Source organism: Mixophyes fleayi, chromosome 1 (assembly GCF_038048845.1).
Source record: "Mixophyes fleayi isolate aMixFle1 chromosome 1, aMixFle1.hap1, whole genome shotgun sequence".
NCBI lineage: Eukaryota > Metazoa > Chordata > Amphibia > Anura > Limnodynastidae > Mixophyes > Mixophyes fleayi.
In genome coordinates, this window is record NC_134402.1 from 131,643,669 (window position 1) to 131,661,244 (window position 17,576).

The 17,576-nt window shown below is 39.5% G+C and overlaps 1 protein-coding gene across 22 annotated transcripts in view; it reads right to left on the reverse strand.

The window, feature by feature from the left end:
• ANK2 (ankyrin 2) overlaps nucleotides 1–17,576 on the reverse strand; it is a 202,091-nt gene that overhangs the window by 45,575 nt on the left and 138,940 nt on the right. For 12 of the 22 annotated variants that reach the window (XM_075200369.1, XM_075200386.1, XM_075200383.1 and 9 more), the window contains 9 exons: nucleotides 16,302–16,526; nucleotides 14,498–14,596; nucleotides 13,655–13,809; nucleotides 13,126–13,337; nucleotides 12,177–12,381; nucleotides 6,034–6,130; nucleotides 3,061–3,289; nucleotides 1,604–1,729; nucleotides 431–553 (listed from right to left, as the gene is read on the reverse strand). In XM_075200369.1, the coding sequence (XP_075056470.1) occupies nucleotides 431–553; nucleotides 1,604–1,729; nucleotides 3,061–3,289; nucleotides 6,034–6,130; nucleotides 12,177–12,381; nucleotides 13,126–13,337; nucleotides 13,655–13,809; nucleotides 14,498–14,596; nucleotides 16,302–16,526 (1,471 nt within the window). The remainder of the gene's footprint in view (nucleotides 1–430; nucleotides 554–1,603; nucleotides 1,730–3,060; nucleotides 3,290–6,033; nucleotides 6,131–12,176; nucleotides 12,382–13,125; nucleotides 13,338–13,654; nucleotides 13,810–14,497; nucleotides 14,597–16,301; nucleotides 16,527–17,576) is intronic. The other 10 variants (XM_075200381.1, XM_075200376.1, XM_075200377.1 and 7 more) reach the window with 1 other exon arrangement.

Here is a 17,576-nt window from a genome sequence, read left to right on the forward strand (position 1 = left end):
ATATTAATATTGACAGTAAAGATTAAAAACAGATGCTGTGAACTATATTCAGAAACAGAGGCAAGAGAAGAGGAATTGTTCAAGTATTTTGTTTTGAAAAACAGGGATATTGTTATTTCATAGGTGCAGTAGCCCATAGCAACCATTAAGGAGACATTTATTTGCACTAGAATAACTTGCAGTCTATCGATCAGAAATAATTGCTAATTGGTTTCTACGGGTTATCACATGTGGTCTTCTGTAGCCCATGTCCTTCTGTTAGTAAATGTCCCCACAATATTCTGTTTTATATGTTATAAAATAAAGGACACAACTTACAAAAGGAAAATCTTTTAAATATGGGGCTTGTTTTAAATATGAAGGCTTAATATAATAGCATTAAGCAGCTCTTTAACAGAGATTGCTAGGAAAACCATGTACATTATCCTACCTTATTGTAAAGCGGTAATGTGAAATTCAGGTTACAAATGGCTTGGTGTACAAGGCCTCGAGAAGATTTTGGCTCCTTCATGAAAGACAGTCGTCCGCAAGGTTCTTGAGTTGTGTCTCGTACCTGATGTAGAGAGAAAGTATGGAATATTTTTTTTGATGATATGCAGTACAATGTATTATTTTTATCTGCTATTACAAACATATTCATTGTTACATTATATTGATGTAAATTTAAATGTAAATCAGTATTATATATCCAAGGGGGTATTCAATTGGCCGCATTACTGTTAAAAGCCTGCGTATCATTACCGTTATTACGGTAATAGTGCACGTAATTACCGTTATTACGGCCAGGTTTTTGCGCGCAGCTACTTGAGCAGGGGAGATTGGCCCCAGCAGGCTGCTCACAATCTGACTAATTCTCTCGGGGGCAGTCGACTTCCATGGCACATAACAGGGAGGTCATGCAGCACAGCCAATCAGAGGAGGAGGAGGGTGTGCAGTGTGCTCTCCCTCCTTCTTCAATGCCATGTTTGAGGGCTCCAGCTGTAAAGGTAAGTTTGGGTGGGGTGGGGGTTGAGAGCCAGGTGAGAGTTAGAGAGGCATGTGAGGGAGGTCAGATGGGATGGGCATGTGGGCACAGTGTTATGGAAATGTAAGGGGCTTGTGGAGAGGTCTGAAGGCATGTGGTGATATCTGTTGGGCATGGAAGGGGCATATTTGGAGGTCTAATGTGCATGTGAGGAAGTCTGATGGACATCTAAGGGGCATGTAGGGAGGTCTGATTGGCATGTAAAGGGGATTTGGGAATGTCTGATGGTCCTGTAATTGCATGTGGGGAGATCTGTTGGCATTTGGGGAGGTCTTAGGTACACGTAGGGAGGTCTGAGTGGCATGGCTCTTTGCGGTAGCTATAGATATTTTTGGGCTCTTAGGCTCCGACAGGTTGACCACCCCTTCACTAGATCATGAACTGCTGACATATCAATCAAATGGTAGAAGTTATAGACAAAATGGACAAATTTATCTATATATGGGTGGGTCTAGTGATGAAATGAGTGGAAAAAACATGGCTGCACAGCAGTTTATTCAATGATTAAACTACAGTTTGAAATGAAGAACTCTAATGACTAGAGTTGTCTCACTTGCATTTTGAAATGCTAAATATTACCTTGACGAATAATGGAAGTCTATTTTCTTTAAAGGCATAGAAACTAAATATATGATGTTGACCACTCTTTATCAGTGGTATCAAGTTGCCAAAGCAATCTACGTAGATTGGTTTTCCTTCCAGGACCTGAAAAGAATACAGGACAACACTGATTACACATGACTGAGTCTCAATATGCTAATAAACTGCAAAACATAGTGAAAAGAAAGAAATATTTTTGTTTTATTTATTGAAAATTTTTGTTAAAGGAGAATTCCAGTCAACTTAAAGTTTTAACATGAACCATAGTAGAACCATGTGGCACCTCCTTTGGAACCAGGGCCATTTGTGGTTTATACCAGGGATGCCCAAAGTGTGGCCTGCTTTTCTGTGGTGGCTGAAGCTCTACCCAAACACTCTCAATTCAAGTGCAGTGGACAGCTCCACAATGACTGGTTATGATATAATGTAATGTAATTTATTATTGCTACATAGCACACACATTGGGATTGGTATTCATTTATGTGTAAAAATATGATCATTTATACTTGCTAAGTATTCACATTACATGGGTGTCCCAATTTGTTGGGCCCAATCATGCCTCTCATGTGCCATTTAAAGTTTCCTATGTGATGTGCCCGTTACTTTCTCTGATGTGCCATTTACTGTGCTCATTGCCCATTATTAAGATGACTGTGTCCAGTGAATTCATGCAATATTACACAGTAAAGTCATACCCATATTTGCATAAACCCCAACCACATTTATGTGTAGCAAGCTTTTGCTTGGCTCCTACAGCTTTGAAGCTGGCAAAAGGAACCATGCTGCCTAGATCAAGCACTTCCTATGCATTTTGCCTCTATGGAAAATAGCAGTATGGTGGAGGAGGGTGTAAGTGGGGTGTAGTCAGCTTGCTGAGGGGAGATAAACAGGGTGTGGGTGGGGGTGGGTAAAGTTGAACTGGAAGGTCTCCTGATGAACGCTCATCAAAACCAACTCGTGCTTACCATCCAAAGTGCACATCCTCCACCTGCTCCACCACCCTGGGTACATTGCATACGTAGGAAAAGTACATTTTGAAATTTGTAGCCCATGGGTCTGGGCCCTCATGACAAAATCTTTTGGCACACTCTTTTTTAGAGTGTAACTAAGATATTCTATATGTTCTTCAAACTGAAACGTTGGGATTTATATGCTACTGTACACTAAATGATGAGAGTTGTGTCACCGACACTTCAAAAAGTTATGAATGGGAACAATACAACTGTGCTTTATTTTCAAGGCATACAGGGCTAACAATTTGGGGGATAGGTAAGCAACATGTTGGCACAGCTAGGTAATCATGTGTGAGGTATGGCAGGACAGTGATGTGTCCTACAATGTACCAATTTTGAAATTGGGAATTTTGGACAGTATGTGAATGTAATAATATGCCCACTATCAGTACAATTTCTTAAAAAGTCTTTCATAATATGCACCTCTACATCTCTACTCCTAGCAACTTCTGCAAAATTTTCCTGCTGCTCCAGAGTCTTGTCCACCTTGTCATCCGTCATACAGAAGCATCGGAGACGTGCTTCAATGGGGTCCTGGGATTTGGCAAACACAACAAACTTGGCCATGTAGGGTACACAAATAATTTCTCTGTATACTTGGCTGGCAAAAGCAACAGACTCTTGGATTTGTCGACAGTCTATTAACCAGAATCTGTAGAGTAAAACAAAATATAAAGCATTATATATGTTAAAGGCATCATCAAAGCTAGCATGCAATTGTCACATCTGACTGTTCAGACCTCCAGGTTTTTCAGGACCTAGCCCCCTTCAGGCTCCAAAAAGTGTTGTGATCTCGTCTCCACCACAAAGCCACTCCGTAATCATAAAATCCACAATCAGTGGGTTTTATCCACGAAGACCAAACCCATACGGTCATGACTGCGGATCAAGGACTCTTGGTATCGCTCTGGTTGTTGCCACTAATCCTTCTACTTCAGAAGCTCCTAGACCTTCGATCCCAAAGGCTACTTGGACTTGTGACACGTCCACTTATGTGACGCTATCTACCAGTGATTAGAATGTCAGTGCCAACATTTGCTGTTCTGTTTGTGTTTGCTTCTCCTACAGATAGTCACTGACTAGTAAATCTCACTCCCTTCACTATGCTGGCGCACTATGCGTTCCTATGCGGAGTCCGACACTTATTCCAGATATTCAATGTCTGTTATGACACTGCTACATTGTTTTATGTGTAGTTTTCTAGGTTTTCAATAACTGGTCCCAGGTACCTTATATACCTCTACCACTGCTGTCCTCTGTTTCCCTGTGAGTGGAGTTGCTTACCACTTTCACGCTGCGCTTTGGCTGTGCCTCTCTGCTGCTCAGAACACATATGACTCCCCTTGTATGTTTCTCTTTACCATCTCATATTTTGAGAAATTTTTTACTATTTATCTTACTCACGCCATCTTTTAGCTCTTCATTGATTATATCTGTTCAGTTTTTATGTGTTTGTAGTCTGTAATAATTTGTCCCTATATTTACTTTTTGATAAACCCATATTTTACACATGCTACTGATTGGAATTTCCCCCTCCAATGTTATCCAATGTTCTCCCTGCTCTACCGCCATCCCCACACTCCCCGAGTACACAGGATGTACTAGTTTATGTTCCTGGAAGACATACCCTGCCAGTCAGGATTTCTTTTTCTCCTATCTCTCTTTTGTCCCACACAAACATTCTCTTTCTCTCTCTCCTGTTCACTGTTCCAGATAGAATATGAAGGAGTCAATCTCCTCTACCGTGATCTACTCCACTCAGAGTTTTGCTGGTATCCACCATGACACTGACAGTTTTAACTCTTAGGGGTAAATGTATCAAGTTCCGATTTCTGCAATCGCCGGAAATCGGCTACTTTGCAGGGGAAATATAAAGCGGCAATAGCTTGTAAAGGCAAGTTTTCCTTTACAAGCCAAGTCAATATCTCCAATTGAATCACCTTCATCGTTCTATCACTGACTTTAAGCTAATTTATTAACTCTTTATAGCTCATTGTCAACCAGACAGAGATCGTTATGAACTAAAGTGGGAGGAGGACATACAAGAGGGTCTTGACACAGAGGAATGCTCTAAAATCAGGGTGAAGGATTCTAGGAGCTCTATCTGTGTGTGCACTAAAGAGAACGCCTATAAACTACTCTATAGATGGTATTTGGTTCCCACATGCCTACATGCCATATACCCCGATGCCTCAAAGCTCTGCTGGAGACTGTGGTCAGGATGGCTCGTTTCACCACATCTGGTGGACCTGTCCTAAGTCTGTGAGATTCTGACAAAGTGTTCATGACCTGATCAGTAATGTTACCTCCCTGACATTACCACCCTGTTCGTCCTACTCCCTTTTGCAACGCCCTGTTCCAGACACTGATAAATACATGATGGTACATGCTGGCCATATTCTTAATGCAGCCAACTGCGCAATAGCAATTGTGAATACATCACAAGTACCATAAATGACCGCCCAATAAGTTTCACTCAATTTGGAATACCTGGCTTTCTCGCTACGAGCCTGATACTAACATGTCTTTCTTAATCCCCCTTGGTTGCTTCAGAACCAAAGGTAGACCCGATATTCGATCTATTGCAGAAGCTGATCTGGACACCCACCACTACCCTCTACCCTACCTCCTCGTTTTCCCCAAACTAGCATCCCCATCTCTCCAGTCCCCCTCCCTTCCCACCCTTTAGCTTTCACACTGCCTATCATCTGGGTCTTGCCAAGGTTTGTGATCATCTGCACCCTAGCCCATAATTGTCTGAGTACCCAGGCTCGACTATTGATTCTTCTATATTGCCTATTTGTTTACAACACCCATCTCACCTCCCTTCTCCCTATCCCTCTCCCCCCACCTTTTTTTCCTTTCTTCTTTACTCTTAACACTTCTTTTGTTGTTTTTCATAATGTTGTCTTTCTACTCTAAAAATGTTGTAAAACCTTTACTAGAATTTACTTTAACCAGCACCCTTCAGTCTATTACTTTTTTTTAGAGGGGCATAGGTATGTGGACGCCCTAATTGAAGGTGTATTCTCTTAATGTTTCAGGCAACATGAATGGTAAACATAAAGCATTTTTAAAATATGTACTGCTTCTGTATGCATTCACTTTAAAATACTTTCTTTTGGACAGCTTTAGCTAAAATAGATGGAACAGGTTTCTTTCAGGGAAATATCTCAATCTGTCCTTTTCCCAACCAAGTGAGTATGACATGGAAGACAATGCTAAATTAAACATCACACACAATCATTAATGTTAATATGATGCGGTTAGACACTAAAATGTCACATGAAGTTGGTGCTTAACCACCCCACTATACAAACAGCTTAGGAAATGTAAATTGTATGAAATAAGTTAATGAATGGTACAGTACTTCAATACATCATGAGTTGAATTTACCTAGCAGACACATTAGTAGTAAAGGAAACACATTCATTAACGAATGTAAGAGGTGTTGTTCCAGTGATGTCCTCCCATTGAGCAGGGGTTGTACCACCTAAAGACAAACAGAATTTTTAGAAACTTCAAACTGAATACAGTGAAAAAGAAATATTTAATACAATAGTTGAGCACTTTGCATCTATTCCACGTTTTATTATGGTTTCACTAAATGGTGAACATTCTGGCAAATAGAAATACCCATATTATATATACTTATTACTGTACTAACGTCAAGAGCTCATTTTTGACAGAAGCTCTAAGCAGCTTGTCTTGAGTCGCTGAAGAGAGTTTTTTTATTATTTTATTACAGATGAAGAGTCTGAATCTAGATGAGCAATAAAAAGAGTGAATTAGTGATATGTTTGGGTGTTTTTATTTTAACTAAAATATTTTTTACATTTGTGTCTGTGTTGTATTTACATTTTTCCTAGAGATGCTCAGGCTTGGTTCCCCGAGAACCGAGCACACCCGAACTTCGCTGATCTGAGTACTTTCGCATGCCCCCGGAATTAAAAACTAGGCAAAACATCATCGTTAAGTCATCGGATCTTGCAAGTTTTGGATTCTATAAGTACCGCCCTTCACGGCGATGCAGCGCCATTTCACAGAGGGACACAGAGGGGGTAGCACGGTTCTTGGCAGTTTCTACTGCAGTTGGGCAGTGTTATAGCTAGAAAAGAAAGAGATGGGGTAACAGTGTTCCTCAAAGTCTCCAGTGACATTCAAGAGAGCTCCATTGCTAAAAGTCATTGCTGATATAGAAATAATAGGGCTGGCAGTCTTGGTCTAAATCTGCAGTCACATTGTACTGTGTTATATAGCTCACACACGAGTAGGAGAGCTCCATTTCTCCATTGCTAATTGTCATTGCTGAAATAGAAATAATAGGGCTGGCAGTGTTGTTCTTAATCTGCAGTCAACATTGTACTGTGTTACCAAAATGTATTCACAGCAGCACACAGAAGACCAGGAGCACCAAGCAGCTGCTGGCATCAGTCACGATGATAGTAATCCCACTACGTCATCTGCTAAAGCCTATGTTAAAGTGCATAGTGTTTTTAAGTCAGGGAAACAAAAATGTAAAAAAAAAACATTTTACCATGGCAAAGAAAAAAAGGCCTGTAATTCAGGTAAAGTTATCAGCAAAAAAAAAATATTGACAACATGCCATTCTACACACACAGTGGCAAGGAAAGAATGAGGCCTTCGCCTTTCTCAATGAGTGTTAGGTTTGCAACTGTCACTGAGGCATCTTCTTGTAAGGTCAGTCATGACCAAGCAAAACCTTGTCATTCTGACTCAAAAAGTGGTGCCCAAATACTTTTACTTGTAAAAGCCGAGCTGGAAGAAATCAGTAAGGCATTAGAGGAAAATGTATGTTCAGATTAAGAAATGACACAAATTCCAGAGAGTCTATCCACGAGTGCTATGTGTAAGTCAGATCTTTCTGATAGTGTACCCATAAAGAAGACCCCTTTCAGCATTTCTGCAGATGTGTGCATGAACAGCCCAAGTGTAGCCGTTGATACACAAATGAGGATGCCACTTTGAAATTGCAACAAGATGAGGGGGATATTTGTGTAGCTGACGAGGACGCTAATGAGGATGTTGATGAGGATTATGTTGTTTGTGCAAGTCCTGCAAGCAGTTCTTGCGCATGATAAGAAGAAGGCCATTATCATGCCTGGGCATAAGACCAAAAAATCCACCTCTTATGTGTGGAATTATTTTTACCCAAATCCTGACAACAGTTGTCTAGCCATTTGTAAAGCCACAGTGAGTAGAGGTAGGGATCTTAACCATCTAGGAACCTCATCCATGTTACGCCATTTTACGCAAGTTCATGGGAAGCTGTTGGGAAAATAGGAAACTTATGCAAAAAAATAACAACAAGCGATCCAGCATCAGCTAGGTCCCTTCTCTCAGCTAGATCCCGACGCCTGCAATCTACACCCACAACACCGTCCTCATCAATTTCCTCAGTAGCGATTGGAGTTAGTCCAGCATCCAAGTTGCTAAGACTAGATCACTCTTCCAATATCCTGGATTCCTCAGAAGAATTCTTAAGTGTTAGTTCCACTGTTGCTGCTGTGGGTGGGTCTTCATACCAGAAGCAGACCAAGAAGAAGAATACTAGTAGTTTACAACAACTGACTGTTAAACAATCCTTTGCAAGAGGAGGCAAGTATGAAAGCTGTCACCCAGTCGTAAAGCGGATCACAGACGCCATGGCGACTATGCTAGTATTAGATCTGTGTTCAATATCCACTATTAATGCAGCTGGTTTTAGACAGTTACTTAAGGTCTTATGTCCCCATTACCAAATTTCATCACAACACCATTTCACTAGAAAAGCTATACCTCACCTCTACCAGAAGGTTCAGAAAAATTTAATTATTGGGCTAGAAAATGCCATTCTACCCACTGTACACTTCACTACAGATATGTGAACAAGCGGAACTGGGCAAACTAAAGATTATATGACTGTGACAACCCACTGGGATGGTGATTTGCCTTCACTAGCAGGAACAGCAGCAGCATGTACCCAATTACGTCACATTTTTCACCTGCTTTACTAAGAAGCATACAGCTGACAATCTGTTACAAAAACTAAGGGATGTCATGGCAACACGGCTTATCCTGCTTGGACTCTCCTCACGATTTGTCATTTCTGATAACACCACAAATAATATGAGAGCATTACAGCTGGGTGAATTCCCTGGTAACATTCCCTGTTTTGCTCACACAATAAACTTGGTGGTGCAGAGCTTTTTAAAAAATGACAGGGACGTGCAAGAAATGCTGTCTGTGGCCCGTAAAATATCAGGACATTTCCGGCATTAGGCAACAGCATGTAGGAGATTGCAGCAGCTACAAGAGCAATTTAATTTGCCCTGCCACCAACTAAAGCAAGAGCTGGTAACAAGGTGGAATATCACCCTATATATTCTTCTGAGGATGGAGGAACAGAGAAAAACCATTCACGCTTACTCCACAAGCCATGACATTGGGAAAAGCGGGGGGATGTATTTTACTCAAGCGCAGTGGAGAATACTTTCTGTGTTGTGCAAGGTGCTAAGGCCATTTGAAGTAGGAACCTGTGAAGTGAGTTCAGACACTGCTAGTTTGAGCCAAGTGTTTCCCTTAATTAGACTTTTGGAAAAGCAGCTTGAGAAACTGAAGGAGGAGATGAAACAAAGTAATTACGCCAAGTATGTTGGACTTGTAGATCAAGTACTTTATTCGCTTCACCAGGATCCAAGAGTTATCAAAATCTTGATATTGGATTACTACATTGTGGTGACTGTGCTTGATCCTAGATTTAATAGCTATGTCTTCTCTTTGTTTCCAACTGACCCAGATCTCAAGAGATGCAACGAGCTCCTGGTGAGCAAGAAGACAGCTCAAGTGTTATGTGACAGGACGGTGTCTCCTCCTTCAGTTTTTCAGTCAACTGTTGCTAGGAAAAGACTTAGTTTTCCAAAGAGACCCAGAGATGATGCAGATGACTCAGCACAACATTTTGACATCTGGTCTTGTCTACTGTAAAAGTATTGTCCAGAATTAGTGACACCTCTGCTGTAACTCCACCTGATCCTAATATCAACTATCAACATCCAAAAAATGGTGGAGGATCATCTTAATTTTTTTTGAATGGTGTAAAGACAACAGTTTTATGAACAAAGAATAATGTTGCTTGCAGAAATAATTTAAGCATGGATGTCTAAATAGACATGTATATGTATTACTCAAACCTTCCAATTTGCTGCTCTTTCATCAGTATTGCACAAAGTGTTTGTAAGCTGCACTTTACCTCAAAGGTACCTAACTATATTATAATTTTTGGGGAATTGGGGCTGATTTGAACCTCAGTGATGAACTGGCTTTTTGCTGTGAATTTCAATGGCTCTTTTTAGTGTATTGTTTGGCACCCTGGTTTGGTCTTGGTCTGATAAAAGCACATCCTGCGGGGGGTTAGCACTTGTTACCATGTAATAGCTGTAGAATTACTACAGTTATCAAAGGAACGGGTGGAGCGATCAAATGGACCATAACTGATTTCATGATTCATTCTCAGTTTCACTGTACCGGACATGTGCTCAGGGTAACGGTGATCTTCTCGTCTTCATCTTCCAAAGCTTAGTCTACAGGGGCCAGTGACAAACCAATTTCTCAGGTCTCTTAGCTGTTCTTTAAATTGGACATATTTATCGTCCTGACTCAGGCCCTCTTTTGTATTATTCTTCTGAAGCGCAGTGTATCTATTGTGTACAAGCTCTTTTAAATCTGGGATCTCATCCAATGGTTCACGTTTTAACTTAAGTACGGCGTCCTCAACTGCGTCTATATATTGGTTTAAATCTCTGTTCAATGCAGCGTAGTCCAACATAACAGATATCATATCTAATGCCACTCCAGTTGTAATAACCATTCCTGTGTCTAAGTAAGTTTGACAGTTCTTCAGGGATGAGAGGGAGGTATCCACAGAGGAGAAGATTAAAGATGCAGCACATGCAGACATTGTTTAATAATGTAGAGTTCATTGACAGCACTGTTAGGCTTGAGGCAGCTAAGCTATTGGTAGCTAGTTTTTGGGGGGCCCAAACAAACCAAGCACTTCAGCGACAAGCAGTGCCAGTTTTGTGGCTGAAGTGCTTGCTTCATTAAACTGTAAATGTACTTTTCAATATCTTACATAAGAGTGGTTGGAAGGACCCAAGGACAATTCCATCTTGCTTCACTTTTCTTTTCTGCCACTGCTGTGTTTCCTAGATGTGCTATGAACTGCTGTGTGTTTGTGTCATTGCTCTGTCGCTTAGCATCCAGCCAGGTCTCTGCAGTCTTTGTTTGAAAGTGTATGAAAATAATATTGTGACCTGTGAGGTGGTCAAAATTGACTGCAAATGACTTGAAATTAGTGTTATTGTGGTTAATAATAATATGCTCTTTTTAATAAAAAGAGCAAATTTATGTGATTTTAGCAAAAAAAAATAAAATAGGGATTTTACAAAAAATATAGGAATCCAAAACCAAAAACATGCAAAGGCGGCTTTGCCAAAACCAAAACCAAAACACAAAGTTAATCCAGATCCAAAACCAGAACACGGGGGTCAGTGAATATCTCTAATATTTCCCTGATGTACTCTGGTCACAGTGGGCCCTGTTTGCTTGGGCATGCTGGCATTTGTGGTTCCCCAATAGCAAGCATGCCCTGGCAGCCATGGGTATTCTGGTGCTCCCCAAACACTTAATGGCAGTCTCTGCATGCTGGGACCTGTAGTGCACGAGGGACAAGATAAATTTATACATTTAATAATTTTATATCTCACATCCAACACCCTAGGGGAAGAGTATTAGTGCTATCAGTGCAGAGCTAGTTATACCTAGGTGGTGGGGTTGGGGCTGCACTTGTTTTGCAGGCCAAATCTTCCTAGGGAATCCAGCCCCGTGATGTCCAGCCTAGGGCTAGTTTGGCATTATGGCAGGGGGACACCCTGTTATAGTGTCTAGTGCTGGCAATTGTAAAATTCAGGGGGACCCCATGCTTTTTGGTACCCTGATTTTGCAAGTACCATCCTAGGCTGGCAAAACTAGGGTTAGGTAAGATATTTGGGGGGAAAGGGCATGCCGATTATTTTATTTACTTTTTTATATTTATTTATTTTCTTATTTTGTACTACAGCAACGTCTGTGTTGATCGTCATCATCCGCACAGATCTTGAACTAGAAGAAAGCACCCGCAACTGATACAACTGTTAGAGACCTATCTGCAGCTACTTTCCCCTCAGCATAGCACGTAAAGAACGTGAATACGCCTTTACATTGCTAGGCTCGCCGACTACCTGCCCCATTCTGCCTCTCTAAGCATGGAGAAGTGCAAGGGGGAGATACTTCTCAGTCTGAGAGCAGACTGAGACTGATCCTTGGCTATTGCACATGCGCAGTAGCCAATCACGCTTTTTGTGTTTATGAGTTGGCCTTAACTCTACATGAGGACCATAGTGTTCTGCAGGTCTTTGATGAACCAATGAAACAGCTGTCCTCGACAATTTTACTATAGACTTGAAATATCTTAAGAACATAACATTATGGAAACTTACCAGTTATACTGCATAGTAATCTTAATGTAGGTGTATCACCACCATATCCATTAAGCATTGCCTCACTAGAGGTTTTAGGTACGGGAATAGTCATTGTTATAGGTTTGTGGAATTTCCTTCTTCTTGGTTCCAAAGTCACAATAGGACTGAATGTTGCTTTGTTGCCTAATATCTTCTTTACAAGTTCACCGTGCATTGGCTGGGCCTTTGATTTTAAAACAAGTAAAAAATAAATCATATCATTAATGCAGACCATATGATATTTATTAGTTACGCACATTTATTTTAGACAAACTGCAAAAGTAAGCTTTCATGAGAAGTAATGGCCAAAGCAGTCAAAATCTGCTCAAAACTATAATTTCAGTAAACATTTATTACTGTGATAAGCTGTGATGTTATACTTACAATTATTCTGGGGTATTAAATTGAAATTGAGTACATTAAAGTGTAAGATAAAACTGGTTGTTATAATAGATAGAGGAAATATAAATGACACAGAAACATTATTCATTCATGAACATATGATATAACATTGATGGCATGGTTTATTTAGAACATTCAATTAAGGCCACAGTAATTTCAGCTAATACAATTTGCTTTCCATAATTGTATAGGATCCAGATAAAACTTTCTTTACAATGTTGATTTAAGTTAAGTGTTGTCATACTTTGCAAATATTTGACCTGTATGTGTGCTGTAGTTTGGTTTTGTGAAACAAGCTGTTCAGTTACAGTACTACCGGCCAGGAGTATATATCATCCTTAATCCTCTCCCTGACCAGCATGATCAATCAATCATTCATAACTCTGATTCTGAAATTATGATAGCACACACACAAGGCATATGGGTTAAAATTACTATTTAACACTTTATTGAAGTTGTAATGTGCGACCATATAAAATAAGGGCCACACTCATAATCTGTATTTTAGGTGTAATGGCACTCATACCTGAAGGCCAACACGGATTCGCTTAGTAAGGGCACCTTCTGGGAATACAGCCTGAACTTGAGGGACCACAGTGCTGCTCAGAATCCCTCCCTCAGGTCCAATCAGGTTGTTGTCCTGTTTAACACGGGAAACTACTGCGAAATACTGAGGAAAGTCTCGGGTAATAATGCGACAGATACGCTTTTTTTCCAATTCTTCGGGAGAGTCAAGAACTATAGGAAAATATGAAAGCAATATTGTTACATCTACAAGACAAACATTCTTCTATGATTCATAGATAACTGAAGAGCTTTGCATGCCAGTCGTCCTGTATCAATTTAGTTTGGTAGACAATAATCTTGCAGTCACCATCCAGGTAAAGTCTACTTGAACCAGTATTTGTCTAACAGAAAGGGTAACTCTAGTGCCAGCAGTGAAGTTTAATACTTCCTTAAATACCTTTGGTAATACTGTTATGGTCATTACGGTCACATGTTAGCAAATGTTGGTTATATGATGAAATACACATACTGAGGTAAAACAATAATACCTTCATCCATTCCATTAAGGATCTCATTGAGTTCATCCTCCGTGAATTCACAGAAGTGCTCTTTCCAGTTGTCGCCAGTTTCGCTGCGCAGTATCACAAGCTCCCTCTCTTTTCCACGCAGAGCCGCAAAATGAGGGATCTCCACAATCACAGGCCTGAACAGCAATACATCACATTGAGGGATTACAGAAAGAAGTGGTTAAGTGCTGGGGCAAAGACCTCAAGTGCCTAATTAACAAGCACACACACAAAAGATGGTGGAGTCAACACATTCATGGCACATGGAAACTAATAATTCAGGGAAGAATTTATGTTTTTTAAGACTATGTAAAATGTTATACAATAGTCATAATATATATATATATATATATATATATATATATATATATATATATATATATTTATTTATACATATATAATTATATGTAGATTGCATAAGTCTGGGCTATATTTATAAAAAGAATTTTGTTGTTTTTATTGGGTACACTCAAATTGAATTCACTGCCAATGAACATGTTGTCTAAATTTGCGATCCAAATTGTTCTGACACAGATTCAAAGTCAATCACTAGTGAAAAAAAATCACATGCTCAAGCAAAAAAAGTAACACCACTGAACAATAATACACAGAGGAAAAACACACATACTGTACCACTAAAACCAAAAAAACGCACAAAGATTAAAATACTTCATCAGACCACACCTGATATTGAAATTTCAAAAGTAAAATTACATGGACAAGATGGGAGTAGGTTACTGACAGATAGAAATAAATAATAGTGAAGAACAACAGGGACAAAGAGGGGGGCCGGCATCCATCAACTTGATCTTAAGTCTATCCTACCCAAGGAATTTGGTCCCAGGAGGTCCGAGTTGAAGGATTCGGCTGACCAAGCTTTCTCCCTCATTTAGAGGGGGAGGAGCCGTAGGAAGGTGAAGTTTACTGAGTACATCCAAAGCAGCAGTGAGAGAAAGAACATAGGTAAGAGTAATTTTAGCTTGTCTTAGAAGTGAAATGCCAGAATTTGGGAATATAAAAAGTTCTGTAAAACGTGCCAGATAAATGTAAAATGAAAAGAAAACAAAAAGTAGAATTCCCTCCGACTGGAAAGTTCCAGGGGACTGAAAGTCATTCATTTCAGTCTGTTTATGTATTCTAATTCATTGTCAGGGGTTCTTATAAATGTGACAAAAGAGTTTATACTGTAACTAAAGCAAAAGAAAACAATGAAAACTAGAGATGAATATTAACTTTATGCCTTCTAAACATCATACATTGTATACCCCATTCTTGCAGAAAAACTTGTGAAAAGTAAACATGTTAACACAGTTAGCACATTTCAATAGTTACTGTGAATTCTCACAAAAACACATTTTTAATAAATCATGCAAATATAAACATATTTTTAACAATTATAAGTTAATTGATAAAAACTGTTAAATTGTATGTATTTTTTGCTGTATTTTTCTTAGCCAGATGATATCTTTTCAGTCATCATGAAAATTGGAGGATGACTCAAAGTTCTCTCTAAAATAGCAATATACTAAGCAAGATGAACACTCAAACACTAAGGGGGAATTCAATTGGCCGCGTTACTGCGCACTATTACCGTTATTACGGTATTAGTGCGTTTAAATACCATTATTACGGTAGTTTCAACGTTGGCTTTTTGCTCGCAGCTCCCTGAGCTGCGAGCAGAAAGCCGGGTTAATATTACCATAATAACGGTAATAGGTTTTACGCGACGGTACTTCGGGGAGAATTGAATTCCCCCCTAAGTATAAGCAACATTTGTGAGATCTGTAATAGATTTCACATTTCAGTTAAATGTAATGGACAAAATGTAAACGTACAATATCTGAAAAAATGTACTTTGATAGTTCTCCTATAACAAACTAGTCTGGTTGAAGTAGAAACGATTCAAAAATAGGACTGTTAGTGAATATCTCAAGATTGGCAGTTCACATTAGAAAGTATATATATAGGAGTTCTAAAAAGTTATAGGATGATAATTAACCCTGACATATTCTGGATTATCATCCCAAAGCACATCGTATGGTTTTAAACTGAACTAAAAATTTTGTTTGACGTTCCAATTCTGCAGTGTGTATGCACTCAGGAACGGTAGTGTCCATAGATCCCTATGGAGTGTGCAGTCAGAATCTTGTCAGCCGTTGGTTATGTCAGATGAAGAGCACGGACCTGAAGGTAAATCTTGTAAAATGTGTTTAGGTTGTACACATGTATCGGCATGCTTATCGGGACTTTTTTCAATTGTTGGTAAAATAGTTAACTATATTGCAGCAGCACAAATTTTCTGTAGTGTGTACCCTGTACCCTTCCTTTTAGGTCCAAAATAAGGTAAAACAATTCTAGCTGCCAATTCTCACTTACCCTGTTAATTTGGGAATCTTAAAATATTTAAATTATGGGAAAATAAGAATTGTGGGTTAAATATTTTGGATGGAAAAGGAGGGCTGTCCTGAGAAAACCAGGAGACATAGGAGCCTAATAATGAGTGATTAAGACTGTGTTAATCATTGTTTCAATGTGTAATGCACATAAGAAATATATGTGCTCTGCTGCTTGGTGAACTACCCATTTATGAATATGAAAAGTCTAAAACAAATTTAGTGCTATCACCTACCCAAGGAACTGAGCTCCAGAAGGGCCAACTTCTATAAGACGACTCGCGAGACCTTCTCCTTCCACCATAGGCGGCATAGTGGCCAATCGATGGCGCTTCACTAGACGACAGGTCACTCTTGTAGGGGCCGTGCATTTCCGAGGGGGGATTATTATTCTCAGTCCATTATGCCTGCAGCCTCTCATGGCACCTCCACGGGCATCCACCATGAAACTAACTAGGAAACTGAGAAGGATACATGAAAGACAGCATAAACGTTAATAAAATACAACACCAATAGGAATACAAAATTACATGTAATACTACAAGTCTAATCTGCTACATATTTTATTTAAAGCACAGCTGTGTATGCTCTAGGGACAAACAACGGCACATATATATTACAAGTTATCCCGTGCATGATACTCATGCATTCTAGTCCAATCAAGCTACTTAAGGTGTTAAAAAGGATCTTGTCATGTATTTGGGCCTAGCCCAGGCCTCCTCAGGGGAAGAGCGTTACTTCCCGACGCAAGCGCCCTTTTTTAACGTGGTTTTGTCCACATGTCACCACCTCATCATTTTTCTCCATCACCTCATCCTTCATCTTCATCGCCACATCCTTCATCAAGCTACTTAAGGTGTTAAAAACTCCCCACTTTCACACCCGGCAACCACCAACCACTCCCAACTGTCACTTTTCCTTCAAGAAATATATAGGTCAGTGTATAACTCTGCCCAGCAGGTGGCTCTGCAACTTGGTTGTTTTTTTTTCACACACGCCACTAGGCATTTATATAGTAAGATTAAATGTAAATATATATTTTTTCCTTTGGAATAGATAATATTGATTCAGTTCTGTAAAACTTTTATTTTATTTTATTAGGTAGGATGGAATAGAAGCAAAGAGGGGAGGTTATTAAATGCCTTGGATAACTGTTTGCAGGCACAGAACCACGAGAGAACATCTACCTTCTTTCAATTCTTTCTTTTTTTGAATGCTATCATTAGAATTGTGGAAAACAATTTCTACAGACAAATGCAAAACATCAAAGAAAATAGCCAGATACAAACATATGCAAGGCAAAACTCATTCCACATGCTAAATAGGGGGTGAGCAGAAACCAGACAATAAATAACACATTTATTAGAAAGTACATATACTGAATATATATTATATATATATATATTATCATATAGATATACACAGACACATATATGCTATGGGAAGAAATGGCATGCACCCGTAATGTATATGTATGGTGCAAGTATTTTGGGCATGCACATACCATTCTA